This window comes from Chlorocebus sabaeus, chromosome 4 (genome assembly GCF_047675955.1).
Source record: "Chlorocebus sabaeus isolate Y175 chromosome 4, mChlSab1.0.hap1, whole genome shotgun sequence".
NCBI lineage: Eukaryota > Metazoa > Chordata > Mammalia > Primates > Cercopithecidae > Chlorocebus > Chlorocebus sabaeus.
The window spans coordinates 59023808-59044301 of NC_132907.1; the positions used below are offsets into that span (position 1 = coordinate 59023808).

At 42.7% G+C, this 20494-nt stretch overlaps 1 protein-coding gene across 3 annotated transcripts in view; it reads left to right on the forward strand.

Moving 5' to 3' along the window:
* Window positions 1-50: 50 nt before the first annotated feature.
* CAPSL (calcyphosine like) overlaps window positions 51-20494 on the forward strand; it is a 46179-nt gene continuing 25735 nt past the window's right edge. For 2 of the 3 annotated variants that reach the window (XM_007961368.3, XM_007961365.3), the window contains exon 1: window positions 72-135. In XM_007961368.3, coding sequence (XP_007959559.1) covers window positions 85-135 — 51 coding nt within the window. In that variant the 5' untranslated portion in view covers window positions 72-84. Of the gene's footprint in view, window positions 149-20494 lie in introns of all 3 variants that reach the window. The other variant, XM_007961369.3, reaches the window with a different exon arrangement.

Sequence of the window (20494 nt, forward strand, 5' to 3'; positions counted from 1 at the left end):
ACTAAGAGAGTGGACCAGGGCCTCTGAGGAAGACAGGTAAGGGGGAGGAGGCTAAGGTGGCTTGGGAGGAACCAGTTTTCCTAGATGCAGGAGAGAGCGTCCATAGTTTCAGTTCCAAGCAACTGGTGGCAAAAGGTTAGCATTTAAGGTAAATCAATGTTTTTTTTAATCTATTCTATGATTTGATGTTTGTTTTTTTCTTCTTGGTGTGTCTTAGCCAAGAAAAGAAGACAGTAGATGTTACTCTCTAAAAAGAAAACCTAAAAGTCTTTGAGAGTTCTTGGACTAGCGAAGCCATCACTAGGCTGTCAGTGAAAAGAGGAAAGAGCTTGGTACTGGGAAAGATTTTTGTAATCTTTGCAAAAAAATGCTTAGATAAACATGTACAAAAATCAATTTCATTCAGTAAAGGGGAAGGAAGTAAACATTATTGAGCAGTCATTAAGTACTAGGTATTTGAGCTTGAAGGGTTTGGGTGAATTGCTCTTAACGATCCTGATGACCACTGATAAAACTGAGTTTCAGGGAGGTTCAGCAATTCCAAGACAGAGAGCAATAAAACATTTCATCTTTCATTCAGACCTTGCTTTGTCTGATACTTAAACTTATGCTATTTCTGCTATACACTGATAACTGAGAATCAGAATAAAAATTAGAATGCTTATTAAAGTGTACTTACATGGCTTGTTCAAAATTATATCAAATATTTGATTTGATTCATCAGAGACTTGAGTGGGTCCTTCTTTACGTTCTCAGTAAAGGACACCACCAATGACACAGGCAGCCATCTCTATTGCCTTCAGTCTGAGGAGTGTTTAAGCCATATTAAGTAGATGAAATTCTTTCCTTTTTTTTTTTTTTTAACTTATTTTTTTCTCAAACCCTACAACCACACAAATCTATTTTGTTATTGAAAGTTTTAAATATTGAGATTTGAATTTCAGGCATACATTTGTATTTATATTCTGATAGCAATTACCCAATAGTAATGGCGATGATAAATTCTGATAGCAATATAATAGCATCCTGCTAAGCCCTGATGATATGATGATAGGAAACACAAAGGATACAGCCCTTGCTTGTAAGGACCTTATAGTCTGTCTAGCAAGGCAAGTAATTCTGAAAACAAATTACATTGTCGTGCAATGTGAATGCTATTTGGACTTTACCACATGATTATGGAAGGATAGGTGGGACTTCTCTGGGCCAACAGGAAAAAGAAGGTGTACCTGAAAGTATGACTACATATACAAAGGCACAGAGATATGGAATGCTATGGTGTGTTTGGGGAAAGTGAGTGAGTAGAGATGCAGGATAGATTTTGAATGGATGGAGAATTACTAGAAATGGCTAGAGACATAGGAAGGGTCAATGCATGAATTCAATGCTAAGAACTTTCATTTTACCTGTATACAATGTGGAACCATCAAAAGGTCTTAAATTAGATCGTGAAGTTCATGTTTTCATTTTCTAAAGATTGCTCAGTCTTCTGAAAGACAAAGCAGAGAGGGCAAAGCTAGGGGCAGGAAACCAGCTAGGAGACAGCTGCAATGGTGGAAATGAGAGGTTACCATGTCCTGGGCTGAGTCAGTATCCGTGGCAATGGAGATGAGGGAATGGAAATGCAGGATGTGTCAAGGTAGTGAAACTCTATAGGACTTAGCTGCCAATTGGATGTAAAGGGAGAGGAAGAGTCTAGGATGATAGTCAGTTAGTGATCCGGGTAAATGGTATTGCTGTTTCCTGAAGCAAGGAGTAAGGAAGATAGGTAATGAATTTGGCTCTGGAACATTAAGCTGAAAGTGTCTGTAGGTCACCCAAGTGCACATGTTTTGTGAGAAATCTGGCTCCAGAGAGTGCCTACATTGGAATAAAAGATTGGTAGTCATCATTGTATCAGGGGATATGACTGAGATTGCCATAGGATAGTGAAATAGTGAGAAGAGAATAGATAACTGAAGCCTGAGAAACAGCACTTAAGAAGCAGGTGAAGACAAGGAAGAAACAAAAATAGGACAGATCCAAGAGGGAGGAGGAGAGACAGGAAATTAGAGTCATAGCCATTGAGAGAAAGGGTGTTAAAAAGGAAGAATGACCAATAGTCAACTCTTGGGAGACGTGAACTAAGGGTTAATGACTGTTGAAGTTGGCAAACAGTTTAGCAATGACTTATTGGAGAGTCTTGATTTATTGGACTGACTTATTGGAGCAATGACTTATTGGAGGGTTGGAATGACAGAGTGAATACCATACTGAAATGGACCGAAGAATGAATGAGACATGAGAAAGTGGAAAGTCTGGACATTCTTTCAAATAGTTTGACTTTGAGGGGTGATAGCTAGAGGGAGTCCAGGACTGAGGGACCACAGCGGATTCATGAACTAAAGGAAGGAGCTGGTGGAGAGGAGGAAAAGGGCATAACTGATGGCTGAGAGTCTTAGAGGGTTAGGCCTCTGTGTTGCAGGTAGAGAGGGCATCCTTAGATGGGAGGAAGTTCAGAACTCTCTTGGGGGAGGGAGGATGAAGTCAGGATGCCCTAATAGCTCTATATTTTTATAGATTTGGAGGAGGGTGATGTGAATTTGTTCATAACTTATGGCTCCATTTTTTTTCTGGGTCTTTCAAGGCAAGGTCTGGAGTGGCAAAGATTTGGATTAGCCTTTGAGGAGACTGGAATAAGAACCTGACCAACATCATATAAAAGTAGAGTTGTGTGTTGCAGAAGGCCTAGCTGTGGTTAAGGAATAAATGCAGTGACACCTGTCCCTGCTGGCATGTGGGTTTATTCAGCTGCAGTTCAGTCTGCCTTTAAGTACATGGAGCATGGGCAAATTGAACCAAGTTAGCTATTATTTTGAGAGGGTGGGAGATTGACAAATGAGAGTCAAGAAGGAAGGCACTGGTACCAGATGGTCAGAAAGATGCACAGAGTATGTAAAATGGATAAGAAAGGAAGTGAATCCATAAGGGAGAATGAGGTAGGTAATGTCTGGGGTGAAAATGTAGGGCCAAAAGACTGGAGGTCCCATAAGGTCAGAAGCAAGTTGGAATAATGGAACTGAACAGTGCAGAGAAAGTCAATCTTGAATTTTGAACTTTCAGTCTGGGCACAGTGGCTCACATCTGTAATCTCAGCATTTTGGAAGGCCAAGCGGGAGGATTGCTTGAGCTTAGGAATTCAAGACCAGCCTGGGCAACATAGCAAGATCCTGTCTCTACTAAAAAGAAGAAAAAATTAGTTGGGTGTTGTGGTGCGCCCCTGTAGTCCTAGCTACTTGGGAGGCTTCGGTGGGAGGATCACTTGTGCCCAGGAGATTGAGGCTGCAGTGAGCTACGATGGCACCACTGTGCTCCAGCCTGGGCTACAGAGTGAGATCCTGTCTCAAAAAAAAAAAAAAAAAAAAAAAAAAAAAAAGGATTTTGGACTTTCAGAGGAGACCAGATTTGATTGGGAGAGGATGCTGAGACAACAAATAGATAGAGTTGAGTTGGTAGAAAGCAAGGAGCTCCAGGAACTTCATAGCTGCCTGTTGGATGGATTGTCTAGATGAGCTCTGGGTTTTCCCAGATTGATGACACTATTTGAAATGGAGAGGACATCTCTGAGGCAACATTCAGAGTCTCAGTGATTTATAAACTGACAGAACCGAAGAGGAATATAGGAAGTCTGTCCAGCTAGGCTGTGCTTCAAAGAAGGATGTGGGTATAGGTCATGACGTGGAGGTGACAGGCTACATCTTAAAATCTGTGAGGTTCCTTAATACTTAGAATTTGGGGTAAGAGGTGCTTTCATCTGAGAAGACTGCAAGAGGGGTAGGGTTCCTTAGGCAAAATCAGATACCATCCAGGATAAAGACATTGTACCAATCAGTGTCTTGGCAGGAAATTGATGGCACATTCAAAAGTAGTAACAGAAAAGAGTTTAATGAAGGACAATTCACAGAAGTGTGGGTAGGGCTAAGCAATATAGAGAAAGCATAATGAGACACCAAGCAATGCCACAGTCAGAAGGGGCAAGAAAGGTGTTATCCATAGCCTTAAAGGAGCAAAAGGAGGAGTGATTTTCATATCTCAATCAAAGCATTTCTGTAGGGAGGGCTGCCTTTGGTGAAGGATATGGTCACTGAAAAACTGTGGCTTGGCAGAGTGGAAGCTGGGGAAATAAATACTCCAACCTCTATCTCCTCCTCTCCTCTGATCTTCTGCTGATGCCTCCAAATGGTGGAACCTAGCTGGAAGCCAGCGAGCAAGGAAGTGTGGTTAACACAGTTTATGGAGGTCAACCTCTTGTAGCACAGATGTGGGTGGAGAATGGATCAGGAGAAGCACACGGACAAACAATATTCATCTCGTCAGTAACGACTGCTGTTCAGAGGTTGATCAAGATGAGGAGGCTTATAATTGAATAAGGAATAGAGGAAAATCTGGGTGTCTCTGGATGGAAGGTGCGCTTGGTGCTAAGAGGGCCAACCTCTGCTTGTAACTTGTGGAGATGGTGGTGAGGTGCTCCAGAGCAAGGAGTGGGAGTGTTTAGCTCGTGGAATAACACTTTTGGCTTCAACTGTTGCTTTAATCTCTTGGTGAATGAAATAAGAATTTTCCTTGTGGCCGGGCGCGGTGGCTCAAGCCTGTAATCCCAGCACTTTGGGAGGCCGAGACGGGCGGATCACGAGGTCAGGAGATCGAGACCATCCTGGCTAATATGGTGAAACCCCGTCTCTACTAAAAAATACAAAAAACTAGCCAGGCGAGGTGGCGGGCGCCTGTAGTCCCAGCTACTCGGGAGGCTGAGGCAGGAGAATGGTGTAAACCCAGGAAGCAGAGCTTGCAGTGAGCTGAGATCTGGCCACTGCACTCCAGCCTGGGCGACAAAGCGAGACTCTGTCTCAAAAAAAAAAAAAAAAAAAAAAAGAAAAAAAGAAAAAAAAAAGAATTTTCTGTGTAAAATGTTGCTCTTTATTCTGATATCAGACAACTTTGTATAAAGAAAACATATCAAGGTTCAAAAGAGCAGTTTTCTGTATTTCAGAAGTCAACAGATTGGCATTTGGGAGAAGATGGCATTACAAGACACTGAAATGTAGAAATGGCCACGTGTTGGCTTCTCATAGGGTTCCAAATGCCCATGAACATTTGTTCAATTAATGATATTCTTTGGAGCAGATTGTCTCCCACATTTTTAGCCATAATTCCATTGCCACTCAACATCTTGCTTTTCCTGCAGTCTGAGAATAATTTTAAAGTTCTTGTATATTTTCTTGTAAACTGAAGTCAAATAGAATTAAAATTTCCCAAACTAAAAAGTATAGTTTGAGACAGCAGGACAGTCTTTGGTTGAGAGGTGGATGACAGCTCTTCTTACTTTCTTTGGAAACTCTGCTTAGTGTGTGTCCCCTCTGCAGTTACCCCTCTAGCCTAGACAGGAGTTCTTCACGCCTAGGGAGGAGCAGGCAAACACTCTTCAGTAACAAACAGCATCAGTCCTTCTTACTTAGTGTACTTTGGACTCGATATTGCTAATAAGCCTGACCCAGTTTTATAAATGAGTGCCCTGTGAGAAATGCAAATCAAAACCACAATGAAATACCATCTCACACCAGTTAGAATGGCGATCATGAAAAAGTCAGGAAACAACAGGTGTTGGAGAGGATGTGGAGAAATAGGAACACTTTTACACTGTTGGTGGGACTGTAAACTAGTTCAACCATTGTGGAGGACGGTGTGGCGATTCCTCAAGGATCTAAAACTAGAAATACCATTTGACCCACCCATCCCATTACTGGGTATATACGCAGAGGATTATAAATCATGCTGCCATAAAGACACATGCGCACGTATGTTTACTGTGGCACTATTCACAATAGCAAAGACTTGGAACCAACCCAAATGTCCATCAATTATGGGCTGGATTAAGAAAATGTGGCACATATACACCATGGAATACTATGCAGCCATAAAAAAGGATGAGCTCATGTCCTTTGTAGGGACATGGATGCAGCTGGAAACTATTGTTCTCAGCAAACTATCGCAAGGGCAGAAAACCAAACACTGCATGTTCTCACTCATAGGTGGGAATTGAACAATGAGATCACTTGGACACAGGGTGGGGAACATCACACACCAGAGCCTGTCATGGGGTGGGGGTAGGGATAGCATTAGGAGATATACCTAATGTAAATGACGAGTTAATGGGTGCAGCACACCAACATGGCACATGTATACATATGTAACAAACCTGCACATTGTGCACATGTACCCTAGAACTTAAAGTATCATTTAAAAAAATGAGTGTCCTGTGGTGACTATAGGGGTTTCCTGTTTTAAAAAATGAACATTTTCTGAGATAAACCAGGTCAGGGGCCAAATTTGGCCCATGGGGTGTGGTCTGATGTCCCGGGCCTAGATTATTTTAGATTATGTTTGCCTGCACTGACGATATCCTTCCTAACTGCCCATGGAAAAGTGAGTCTTATTTGCTTTGGGTGAATGGAGGTGAAAAGGGAGAAGTCATCAATGTGTTGACATCTGCCCTTAGGGCTTTCCTTAGTCTTCTGCATCAGAGTGACCCGGCTGCTCCATGTTTAGAAAGCTTCATGCTCCACATGGTTTTGTGACATAAATTATCCACAGATAATTTACAAAAGGCTGCTGGGGGACTGGCAGATGCAAAAGGCCCTGCTCAGAATCTTGGTTTTGCTACTGATGTATGAACTGAGACAACCTCCAAATCTCTCTGTAGCTCAGTTTCCTTATTTTGTGAAAAGTGGATATAGCTATGTCTGTAACCTATACGAATTGTTATCAAGACTTACTTTATACCAGACAAATTTTCTGTTCTAAACAAACTGTGAAAAACTTGGAAGACACAGGCCACCCTTTTAGCAGAGAACATGGGACAGAGTAAGTATGCAGAAAATGTTTCCTATTACTATTGTTCTTATCTTTTGCATAGTCCTGGAGGTCAGCAAAGTATTTCTATATAAGGCCAGAGAGTAGGAAATTTAGGCTTCATGGGCCAGAAGGTCTATGATGCAGCTATTCAACTTTTGAGTTGTAATGTGAAAGCTGCCACAAACCATATATAAATACAAGTATGTGGCTATTTTCCAAAAAAAATGTTATTTACAAAACCAGGTGGAGGGCCAAATTTGGCCCATGGGGTGTGGTCTGATGTCCCAGGTCTGGATTATTTTAGGTTATGTTTGCCTGCACTGAGGGCGTCCTTCCTAACTGCCCATGGAAAAGTGAGCCTTATTTGCTTTGGGTGAACGGAGGTGAAAGGGGAGAAGTCATCAATGTGTTGACGTCTGCCCTTAGGGCTTTCCTTAGTCTTCTGCATCAGAGTGACCTGGTTGCTCCACATGTTTAGAAAGCTTCGTGCTCCACACTGTTTTGTGAAATAAGCTGATTTAGACAGGCTCGGCTCTTACTTTTTGGAATAACAATATTTCTTCTGGCAACTGAGGCAGAAACTGTAAGTTGCCTACTCAATAGCCACTGTCTTCTTTTTTATAAACAGAACCTTGTGGGTGGCAAAGTATCCAGTCAAAAATCAGGTTTCCCAGACTCCTTTGGAGTGGCTGATGAGATTTACATAGAAGGAACTGGGCGAATCTTCTGGGAACCAGTTCAGAAAGGGCTGATTTCGCTGAGAAGAGCATCCTTCTTGCCTTTTTCCCTTTTTCTTTTCTTTTGCTTGGAGTGTGGAGGTAATAGCTGGAGCTGCTATGGCTATTATGTATGAATATTATATACCTTTAGGCAACTTTGAGTATAAAAACTATACTAGGGTAGAAAGATAGGAGAGTCTGGAAACATTGATGACGACTTGAAGCACTTCCAGACTTCTTTTACATGAAAGTAAAGTAAATCTCTATCATTTTCAGAGACAGGACCTACTTCTATTATGAGTTACTGGACACAATTCATAACTCATATGCTGGTCTACACTGATGTTGGCACTATGACATTGGATTTCTTTTTTTTTTTTTTTCTTTTTGGGACAGAGTTTCGCTCTTGTTTCCCAGGCTGGAGTGCAATGTTGCGATCTCAGCTCACAGCAACCTCTGCCTCCCGGTTCAAGCCATTCTCCTGCCTCAGCCTCTGGAGTAGATGGGATTACTGGCATGCGCCACCATGCCCTGCTAATTTTGTATTTTTAGTAGAGATGAGTTTCTCCATGTTGGTCAGGCTGGTCTCAAACTCCGGACCTCAGGTGATCCACCCGCCTCAGCCTCCCAAAGGGCTGGGATTACAGGTGTGAGCCACCGCGCCTGACCTGACATTGGATTTTTATCCCTTAACACTTTTTGGTTTTCTAGAAGTATCAGTTAAGAACAACTAGGATACAAATGATTGACTAGATTTCTAAGTGGTCATAAAATAAACATTGAAATAGACAAATGACTCCAAAAGAAGCATTCATTCTAACGGACTGCAAGATAGTTACTAAGTGATTTTGGTGACTAATGGCTGCAAAAGGGCAAATGTCCACCAGATCTGTGGCTTTACCTGCATCTAAAAGGGTGATAGAAGATGTACCAGTTGGGCTTTGTCCTTGCAGTGGGTTTGAAATAATTTTCTGAGGTCACGATTTCATAGCAAAAATGAAATATTTGAAAGTTACCTGGTTGATCTTAAGAGCATAACCATTGAAATCAACAGAAGTTTTATTTTTCTTTTGTCTTGGTTTTATTTATTTGTTTATTTATTTCTCTATTTTGCAATTCAGCTAAATCTTTGCTTACCTTCGCATAGTTTAGGTAGCTTCTTACTCTGTTTCTTTAAGATGTTGCATCGAGCAGGTTGACCTAACTCAGAATAGACTGTAAGCTATTTCTTGGTAAAAACCCTAGAGACTCAAGGCACAGCAAAGGGAAAAGCAAGATGGAGAAGACAGCAAGGAGAGAGCTATTAGGAGAGTGCATGCCCCTGACATTCCCAGTGGTTGCTTATTATGACAAGGACCCTCTAACCTTGGGGCCTCTGTATTTTATTAAACCTGGGTTTTGTTTTTTTTTTTTACCACATTGTATCAGTTACATGGGTTCTTGAATATTATGCTAAGCGGTTTATTTTGTTCTCTTTCATAGTCAAAAGTGCTGGAGAGGCTGCTACTTGACAAAATTCTGCTGAGAGAAGTGGTTATAATGGAGTGACTTTCTCTCTCGTCGTGATTCTCAGGGGTGAATCTCTTCTCACACTGGATTGCTAGTTATTTTACCCAGCTAAAGGTCACTATTTACGGTCAGTCCAAACATAGCAGGAATAAGCTTTTTGCCGTCTGTATCAGTTAGGAATAATTTGACTGCAAGTGACTGAAGACCTGACCAACAGCCTATTAAACAGATAATGCAAAGAGATTTCTGTTTCTTACAAGACAGGAGTGTGAAGTCAAGAAATTGCCAACATTGGTGCAGCAGCTCGATGATGTCAGGGCTCTAAATTGGTATGGATATGATTCCCTTGGCCCTTCCCTCATGATTGCGTAGAGGCTGCTACAGTTCCAGACATTACATCCTCACTCAAGGCATGAGGAAAGCAAAAGAGATGAGAGAGATAGTCCAGAGCTCTCAGCACTTTCCTTTGGGTCCCTTTGGCCAGAACTGGTTCCTATGCCTACCCAGTAGAAAGTGGAATACAGCAGAGAAAAAGGGGAATAGAATGACTTTGTCTCAGCCAGGTGGCAGTGTCTAAAAAACTAGCTGTAATTCAAATTTAATCAAGTTAAAACTACTTCTAGGAATGTACACTTCCAAGGGTTGGAACCTTGGCTGTCTCATCCATTCCTCTTGTATGGCACATGATAGGTGTTTAACAACATGTGTTAATGCAGAACCAAGACTACAGTGAGGCAAGGTAGGTGTTTAGGGTGCACTATTTAAGGAGACACTCATTCTCAGGCTTGGGCAAGTGTATGGTTGACATTTGCATGATTCTGAGACTGTGTGCCTCTTTAAACATTATGCCTTTTTCTTACTTAGCCCTACCCCCAACCCTGGTTCAGTGAATAAAATGAAATACGAATATGTATGAAGTAAACACTTTATCACAATGATATTTATAAAATATTATTTTTAAAATGTACCATATCACAAACATTAAAATAAGGACTGAATTCACATCTCGAAGATCAATAGAAAGAAGTAAAGACTGTGGTTTAGCATAAATGGGCTCTACACAAACCTGCCTATTGAGAGTGGCTGCAACATGCATTGTAAGCATTTTGAGAAAATGTATTTTGATGCACAGAAAAACTGGTAAGATGCCAGACCTCAGTGACATCTTATTTCCACAGTATGCTATTTCACTTAAGTGTGGATGAAATGCCGTCATACTTTATGTGGTATGTGGAAGTTGGCAATCCAAACAAAAACCAGATGTTTCATATATTCATACATTTTAGAAAAAATTTTAAAAATAAATTGTGGGAAAATAGTAAATGATATGGAGGTAATCAGTGTAGAAGTTTTGAGTTTGATTTAAAAATCCTCACGCATCTTTTTTTTTTTCTTTTTTATTGTACTTTAAGTTCTAGGGTACATGTGCACAACATGCAGGTTTGTTACATATGTATACATGCGCCATGTTGGTGTCCTGCACCCATTAACTCATGATTTACATTAGGTATATCTCCTAATGCTATCCCTCCCCCCTCCCCCCACCCCACAACAGGCCCCGGTGTGTGATGTTCCCCACCCTGTGTCCAGGTGTTCTCATTGTTCAATTCCCACCTATGAGTGAGAACATGTGGTGTTTGGTTTTCTGCCCTTGCGATAGTTTGCTGAGAATGATGGTTTCCAGCTGCATCCATGTCCCTACAAAGGGCATGAACTTATCTTTTTTATGGCTGCATAATATTCCATGGTGTATATATGCCGCATTTTCTTAATCCAGTCTGTCATTGATGAACATTTGGATTGGTTCCAAGTCTTTGCTATTGTGAATAGTGCTGCAATAAACATACGTGTGCATGTGTCTTTATAGCAGCATGATTTATAATCCTTTGCGTATACACCCAGTAATGGGATGGCTGGGTCAAATGGTATTCCTAGTTCTAGATCCTTGAGGAATTGCCACACTGTCTTCCACAATGGTTGAACTAGTTTACGGTTCCACCAATAGTGTAAAAGTGTTTCTATTTCTCCACATCCTCTCCAGCACCTGCTGTTTCCTGACTTTTTCATGATCGCCATTCTAACTGGTGTGAGAGGGTATTTCATTGTGGTTTTGATTTGCATTTCTCTGATGGCTAGTGATGATGAGCATTTTTTCATGTGTCTGTTGGCTGCATAAACGTCTTTTTTTGAGAAGTGCCTGTTCATATCCTTTGCTCACTTTTTGATGGGGTTGCTTGTTTTTTTCTTGTAAATTTTTTTGAGTCCTTTCTAGGTTCTGGATATTAGCCCTTTGTCAGAAGAGTAGATTGCAAAAATTTTCTCCCATTCTGTAGGTTGCCTGTTCACTCTGATGGTAGTTTCTTTTGCTGTGCAGAAGCTCTTTAGTTTAATTAGATCCCATTTGTCAATTTTGGCTTTTGTTGCCGTTGCTTTTGGTGTTTTAGACATGAAATCTTTGCCCATGCCTATGTCCTGGATGGTATTCCCTAGGTTTTCTTCTAGGGTTTTTATGGTTTTAGGTCTAACATTTAAGTATCTAATCCATCTTGAATTAATTTTTATGTAAAGTGTAAGGAAGGGATCCAGTTTCAACTTTCTACTTATGGCTAGCCAGTTTTCCCAGCACCATTTATTAAGTAGGGAATCCTTTCCCCATTTCTTGTTTTTGTCAGGTTTGTCAAAGATCAGATGGTTGTAGATGTGTGGTATTATTTCTGAGGGCTCTGTTCTGTTCCATTGGTCTATATTTCTGTTTTGGTACCAGTACCATGCTGTTTTGGTTAGCATAGCCTTGTAGTACAGTTTGAAGTCAGGTAGTGTGATGCCTCAAGCTTTGTTTGGCTTAGGACTGTCTTGGCAATGCAGGCCCTTTTTTGGTTCCATATGAACTTTAAATTCGTTTTTTCCAATTCTGTGAAGAAAGTCATTGGTAGCTTAATGGGGATGACATTGAATCTATAAATTACCTTGGGCAGTATGGCCATTTTCATGATATTGATTCTTCCTATCCATAAGCATGGAATGTTCTTCCATTTATTTGTGTCCTCTTTTATTTCACTGATCAGTGGTTTGTAGTTCTCCTTGAAGACGTCCTTCATATCCCTTGTAAGGGATTCATTGATTTTTTGGAGGGTTTTCTGTGTCTCTATCTCCTTCAGTTCTGCTCTGATCTTAGTTATTTCTCACCTTCTGTTAGCTTTTGAATGTGTTTGCTCTTGCTTCTCTAGTTCTTTTAATTGTGATGTTAGGGTGTGAATTTTAGATCTTTCCTGCTTTCTCTTGTGGGCATTTAGTGCTATAAATTTCTCTCTACACACTGCTTTAAATGTGTCCCAGAGATTCTGGTATGTTGTATCTTTGTTCTCATTGGTTTCAAAGAACATCTTTATTTCTGCCTTCATTTCGTTATGTACCCAGTAGTCAGGTTGTTCAGTTTCCATGTAGTTGAGCAGTTTTGATTGAGTTTCTTAATCCTGAGTTCTAGTTTGATTACACTGTGGTCTGAGAGACAGTTTGTTATAATTTCTGTTCTTTTGCATTTGCTGAGGAGTGCTTTACTTCCGACTATGTGGTCAATTTTGGAATAAGTGTGATGTGGTGCTGAGAAAAATGTATATTCTGTTGATTTGGGGTGGAAAGTTCTGTAGATGTCTATTAGATCTGCTTTGTGCAGAGTTGAGTTCAATTCTTGCATATCCTTGTTAACTTTCTGTCTTGTTGATCTGTCTAATGTTGACTGTGGGGTGTTAAAGTCTCCCATTATTATTGTGTGGGAGTCTAAGTCTCTTTGTCAGTCTCTAAGTACTTGCTTTATGAATCTAGGTGCTCCTGTATTGGGTGCATATATATTTAGGATAGTTAGCTCTTCTTGTTGAATTGATCCCTTTACCATTATATAATGGCCTTCTTTATCTCTTTTGATCTTTGTTCGTTTAAACTCTGTTTTATCAGAGACTAGGGATTGCAACACCTGCCTTTTTTTGTTTTCCATTTGTTTGGTAGATCTTCCTCCATCCCTTTATTTTGAGCCTATGTGTGTCTCTGCATGTGAGATGGGTCTCCTGGATACAGCAAATTGATGGGTCTTGACTCTTTATTCAATTTTGCCAGCCTGTGTCTTTTAATTGGGGCATTTAGTCCATTTACATTTAAGGTTAATATTGTTATGTGTGAACTTGATCCTGTCATTATGATGTTAGCTGGTTATTTTACTCGTTAGTTGATGCAGTTTCTTCTTAGCATTGATGGTCTTTACAATTTGGCATGTTTTTGCAGTGGCTGGTTCCTGTTATTCCTTTCCATGTGTACTTCCTTCAGGAGCTCTTGTAGGGCAGACCTGGTGGTGACAAAATCTCACAGCATTTGCTTGTCTGTAAAGGATTTTATTTGTCCTTCACTTATGAAACTTAGTTTGGCTGGATATGAAATTTTGGGTTGAAAATTCTTTTCTTTATGAATGTTGAATATTGGCCCCCACTCTCTTCTGGCTTGTAGAGTTTCTGCTGAGAGATCTGCTGTTAGTCTGATGGGCTTCCCTTTGTGGGTAACCCGACCTTTCTCTCTGGCTGCCCTTAAGACTTTTTCCTTCATTTCAACTTTGGTGAATCTGACAATTTTGTGTCTTAGAGCTGCTCTTCTCAAGGAATGTCTTTGTGGCGTTCTCTGTGTTTCCTGAATTTGAATGTTGGCCTGCCTTGCTAGGTTGGGGAAGTTCTCCTGGATGATATCCTGCAGAGTGTTTTCCAACTTGGTTCCATTTTCCCCATCACTTTCAGGTACACCAATCAGACGTAGATTTGTTTTTTTCACATAGTCCCTTATTTCTTGGAGGCTTTGTTCATTTCATTTTACTCTTTTTTCTCTAAACTTCTCTTCTCATTTCATTTCATTCATTTGATCTTCAATCACTGATACCCTTTCTTCCAGTTGATCGAGTCAGTTACTGAATCTTGTACATTTGTCATGTAGTTCTTGTGTCATGGTTTTCATCTCTATCAGTTCGTTTAAGGACTTCTCTACATTGGTTTTTCTAGTTAGCCATTCATTAAATTTTTTTCCAAGGTTTTTAGTTTCTTTGCGCTGGGTTCGTAATTCCTCCTTTAGCTTCGAGAAGTTTGATTGTCTGAAGTCTTCTCTCAACTCGTCAAAGTCATTCTCCATCCAGTTTTGTTCTGTTGCTGGCAAGGACCTGCATTCCTTTGGAGGGTGAGAGTCTCTCTGATTTTTAGAATTTCCGGCTTTTCCATACTATTTTTTCCCCATCTTTGTGGTTTTATCTACCTTTGGTCTTTGATGATGCTGACGTACAGATGGGGTTTTGATGTGGATGTCCTTTCTCTTTGTTATTTTTCCTTCTAACAGTCAGGACCTTCAGCTGCAGGTCTGTTGGAGTTTGCTTGAGGTCCACTCCAGACCCTGTTTGCCTGGGTATTCGCAGCAGAGGCTGCAGAAGAGAGAATATTGCTGAACAGAAAATGTTGCTGTCTGATCGTTCCTCTGGAAGCTTTGTCTCAGAGGTGTACCTGGCCGTGTGAGGTGTGAGGTGTCAGTCTGCCTCTAGTGGGGGATGTCTCCCAGTTAGGCTACTCGGGGGTCAGGGACCCACTTGAGCAGACAGTCTGTCCATTCTCAGATCTCCAACGGCATGCTGGGAAAACCACTACTCTCTTCAAAGCTACATCTGCAGAGGTTTCTGCTGTCTTTTGTTTGGCTATGCCCTGTCCCCAGAGGTCGAGTCTACAGAGGCAGGCAGGTCTCCTTGAGTTGCGGTGGGTTCTACCCAGTTTGAGCTCTACCCAGTTCGGCTACTTTGTTTACCTACTTAAACCTCAGCAATGGCGGGCGACCCTCCCCGAGCCTCGCTGCCACCTTGCAGTTAGATCTCAGACTGCTGTGCTAGCAATGAGGGAGGCTCCATGGGTGTGGGACCCTCCGAGCCAGGCACGGGATATAATCTCCTGGTGTTCCATTTGCTAAGACTCTTGGTAAAGCACAATATTAGGGTGGGAGTGACCCAATTTTCCAGGTGTTGTGTGTCATGGTTTCCGTTGGCTAGGAAAGGGAATTCCTTTCCCCCTTGCGCTTCCTGGGTGAGGTGATGCTTCGCCCTGCTTCGGCTCTTGCTTGTTGGGCTGCACCCACTGTCCTGCACCCACTGTCCGACATGCCCCAGTGAGATGAACCCGGTACCTCAGTTGGAAACGCAGAAATCACCTGTCTTCTGTGTCGCTCACGCTGTTAGCTGGAGGCTAGAGCTGTTCCTATTCGTCTATGTTGGAGCCTAATCCCATACATCATTTTAATTAAAACAAACAGAGAAAAAAAATAGCTGCTGCAACAGGAAGAGGCTAAGTAAAACTTTGCATCTTAACCAGAAGGTATTTACGCTGAGCCTTAAGGACTTGAAAACCCAAGCAAGGACTTGAGATGGGAGAAGGGGTCATGTTTAGGGACTGTGAGTGGCCCAGCTTTGCTCTGCACTGCCATCCTTACTCTCTGCTGGTATGAAATCCAGCAGCACTCCGAGGCATTCTTTTCCCTGAAGTTTTTCTTTTCCTGCATCTCTTATTTCAGGGACCTTCTCTGAGTCCCCAAAGCAATTAATCAGTTTTAAGCAACATCATGGTGTAGCTGTTGCATGAAGTGACTTAGAACTGTTTTCAAGGCCGGGCATGGTGGCTCACGCCCATAATCCCAGCACTGGGGAGCCAAGGTGGCTGGATCACAAGGTCAGGAGTTCGAGACCAGCCTGGCCAACATGGTGAAACCCTGTCTCTTCTAAAAATACAAAAATTAGCTGGGCGTGGTGGCAGGCGCCTATAATCCCAGCTACTTGGGGGGCTGAGGCAAGAGAATCACTTGAACCCAGGAGGTGGAGGTTGCAGTGAGCTGAGAACACACCACTGCACTCCAGCCTGGGGGACAGAGCAAGACTCTGTCTCAGGAAAAAAAAAAAAAAAAACACCAAAACCAAAACAACTGTTTTCAGCCCTGGCTCTGCTACTCCCTAGTGACACATTCTCAGACAAGTGACCTGGGTTCTTCAGGTCTCTGCTGACTTCCTGTAATAGGGCAGCAGTATTTGATAGAATCCACCACATGAGGCAATATGTGGATGTATGTAAAGTCCTTAGCCAAGGGCTTGGCCCCCAGCATAGTTACAACTGTATTACTACATGTTCTCTTCATGCCTTTATCTTGCCCTGTGTTGTGTTATAATAAGGCCTTACTCCTCTTACTAGAGGGTGACCTTGTAATTCCTATAGCTTATGTTCTCAAATTTAGGGATACATAAAAACCAACTAAAAACAATAAAATGCCCAGTCACAGCATCTACACCAAGAGAGTCTAATTTACTGCAGTTGGTGAGCGCTGTGGGCATCTTTGTTTTTCAACAGCACCCACAGTGGTCCCAGGTCTTTCCCTATTGCAGGACTTCTCAACATCAGTACTGCGGACATCTCTGACTGGTAATTCTTTGTTGCCAGGGGCCGTCTTGTATATCTTGTGTAGGATGTGTAGCAGCATCCCTGGCCTCCACCCATTAGATGCCAATACACTCTACCCTACTTCCATTGCAACAACCAAAAATGTCTTGCAGAAGGCATTATCAAATGTCTCCTGGGATTGGGGAGGGATCGTACCCAGTTGAGAAGCACTTCTCTATAATTATCGCCTGAAGAGTTAGCACAGGGTCTTGCAAAGCTAGTGGTGCTAAGGGTATGTTCAGTTGATTCAAACTCAAATGGGCTCCGTGAAGTAACTCTCACGATGTCAACAACACTGACAAACATTCTTGTCTGAGGCTTCTGTGTACTGCAAAAGCCACGTATTCAAACTATCAGAGTCTTCAATTTCAGTCTCTTTGGGAGGACATCACTATTTATTCATTTCCTAGCCACCTACTAGGCTATACTCAACATCTAGTGCTATGATTTGAATGTTTGAAATTCATGTTGAAACTGAATCCCCAATACAATAGTATTAAGTGGTGTGGTCTTTAGGAGTTGGTTAGGTCACAAGGACCCCTCCCTCATGAATGAGATTAAGGTGTTTATAAAAGTGACTTTGCAAATTGTTCAGCCCTTTTTTGCCCTTCCATCTCTTCTGCCATGTGAAGACACAGCATTTGTCCCCTCTGGAGGACCCTGAGTTCAAGGCACCATCTTAAAGGCAGAGAGAATAGTCCTTGCCAGGCACCAAATTTGCTGATACCTTGATCTTGAACTTTCCAGCCTCCAAAACTATGAGAAAGAAATTTCTCTTGTTTATAAATTACCCAGTCTACGGTATTTTGTTCTAGCAGCACAACTGTACTAAGACATCTGAAATGCAATATATATTTCAGAAGGGCATTTTCTAAGGGGAAACTTATTGAGGAACTATGGGTTTTTGCCATCTACCACGTAGTAATATCTAGTTTGTTGAATGGACTAAAGTCAGTGCAGATGGTTTAATTTTTTTCCGTTAATTGCCTTCAGACATGGTCTGTTGTATCTCTCTTCTCATACTGAGATGACGTTTCAAGTATTGAAAGGTCCACTGAGTCCTAATCAAAATTTCACCCTTATACTCAGTTTCCAAGTACAGAGAGAAAGAGCAAAAACCATATCAAGTTCCCCATCTCTGTGGGGGACTAGTCTCAGTGCTCAGGATCAAGCCTCAGCTAGCAGAAATAGGAAATGTTTTGTCTTGGATGAGAATTTAAAAGAAGGCAAATGTTTCCCACCTTCTCGGAACTAGCTTGATGCCCTACAAGCCTCATCAGTAGCTGCTTACTGTATACATTTCTCCTTTCTTCTCTTCTCATCGTAGAATGTTTTAAAAGCACATGGAACCATTGTAGCAACCCCAGGTTCCTTGCTATTGAAAATAGCTAATGTACTTGCACAGGTATCTAACCATTACAGAAATGCCTACAAATGTTCATAAGGCAAAAATAATGACATGGCCTGGCTGTGGGGAAAATGGGCTCAACAGCATCAAGAGGTGGGACAGGTGCTCGGAACAATTGGACTGCAGATGGCTGCTGTTGTCACAGGGTTGGACCTGCAGGACTTCCTCAACAGGACAGCTTCCTCGCAGTACCTGCTATTCCAAGCAGTGGGGTGCAAAAGAAGACTGTCCGGGAAACATATGGTCCAGCCATCACAACTGCACGTCCCTGTCAGCGGGGAAGCCTCCTTTTCCTCCTCAAACACATCTCGCCTCTGTCCCCTACACCACATTTACTGTCCCTTTCTATTTATCTAATTCTGTCCTCCCCTCTCCACTTTAACACAGGTTAACCCTGCTCTTCTCTAAAGTTCATCCGAGCTGACTAAACCTGCTTCAGTTCCCTTTCAAGGAACTATATTTCCCTGAAAAAGGAAAACCAGGAATGTACTGTCAGAGAAGTCAAAGGAGGGAGGGTTTCTTGAGGGTGAGGTGAGAATTTTCCATTGGATTTTGCAACAAAGAGGATGTAAAAGCCTTGGTGCCTTATGGTGTCTGGACCAATGATCTCTAGGGTTGCCTCTTTAGCAGTAAGATCCCCTTCTGTGTTTGCAGGTGGAGAGGAACAGAGAAAGAGGAAGAGAGAGAGATGTAATTCAGCTTACTGCCACCAGGGAGCACCAAAGACAAGTCAATAGATGCGGGCTAGGGCTAGAGCGGTTCCCTCTTCTAAGGGTCCACTTAAATCTGCCTCCGAACCTTAAAGAGGGAACCGTGAAGATATAGATCCAACGCATTTTCCGCTTTCCACATCCTTCCTACAATAATTCGCAAAATCCAGGCCGACAGAGAGTTTGGCGTGGCAGTCGGTTGTGCACCGGGACAGCGGAATGAGACAGCCTTAATGGGACCACTGCTACTGTGGCTCCACTCTGCCTCTGCCCCAAATCTCCAGGCTTCTGTGAATTTCCTCCCTTGCCGCCAGCCACTGGAGGGTGGGGGTGGAGAGTGCAAGCAACAGCTCTGGATGCCAGCCCCGAGTCCGCCCTCTCCCTCAAACTGCACGTTCTGCCACTGGCCATCTTGTATGTCTTCCTCTCTCTCCATCCACACCGTCCAGGCAGCATAACTGGGAACAACAGTCTCCCACTGGCTAGCCTGTCCCACCTTCCTATCCATTCTTTTCACTGTACAATGCAAACGGCCTTTCCCTTTTTAAGAAGACTTTGTGGTCTCCTGTTGCTCTCAGGACAAAATCCAAACCTCACCCTGGCACCCCAGGCTCTTTGGGATCTGATGGCTGCCAGCCTGCTCAGTGACATCTTTACCCCAAATTCCTCCGAATCTCCACGACTGTTCATCTCCCCCTGCCACCCATACATCTATTCTCCAACCATACTGAAATACTTGTACTTTCCTAATTATACTGGTTTCTCTCTTACCTTGGTCTAACAGTTGGTACACCTGCTATCTAAAATATCCTTCTATCCCCACGTCCCCAGCCTCGATAACTACACCTTCCATTAGGATGAAAGCTCAGACATCACCTCCTCTGAGAGGTCCTCAAAAAGCCCCACTCCCAGGCCAGGTAAGCAGCCCTCCCTCTTGTGATTGCATTCTCCACTCAACCCCCAGGCTGTAAGCGTTGTCTTGGTCCCGCTTTCATACTACCCCTGGCACATTGCGTGGAGCTTCCTGAGCTCTTAGCAGACCTGCGTGGAAGGCAGACTGAACCGCACGCCTGGCCGGGGGACTGCGCAGACGCCTGAGAACACGTGGTGGCGCTGCGGCCAAGTGGGTCGGGAGTGCAACCTCTTCACCTTGCACAGGGATGCGCTCCGTTGTCACCACGCCGGATCTTTAAGGTTCAGACAGAGTCTTCTGCAGGCAGGGACACTTTGTGTACTGCTGTGAAGTCGGTGACATATGTTTGGGTACTGACTCTTGGCCTGGTGCCTGGCGCCTTTATTGAAACTTCAACGCTGAGGAGCTCCCTTCTTCACTTGAGATCCTGTGCAATCCTGCCTTCCTTAAAAGCCCCGGTGCTTAATAAACTTTATGTTTTCCGTTCTGCTTAAATATAGGAGATCAGGATTCAAACTAATGAAGACTCTAGGCTATTCAAGGGCTTGGTTCTCTGAATAATTCCTCACACTCCCGCACTCTGTTCCTGCATAGTGCCTTGAAAAGAGTACACAATACAATTAGCTAGTGGTTGGTGAACTGGGTGATTCAATGATTGAAAGAGATGGTTACTATAGGCATTTCAAGCTTCATGGTAGGGTAGCAGGAGAGAATGGCCTTTTTTTCCCCCTTGAACTTATTAAAGACTCCAGATAAAAACTGCCCACATCATCGCTGGGTAGGGTCAGCCACAAGAGGTGGGACAGCCTGGAGTACTGGGCTGGCTGTTTCTTGCCTTCCTGGACTTGATCCCACTT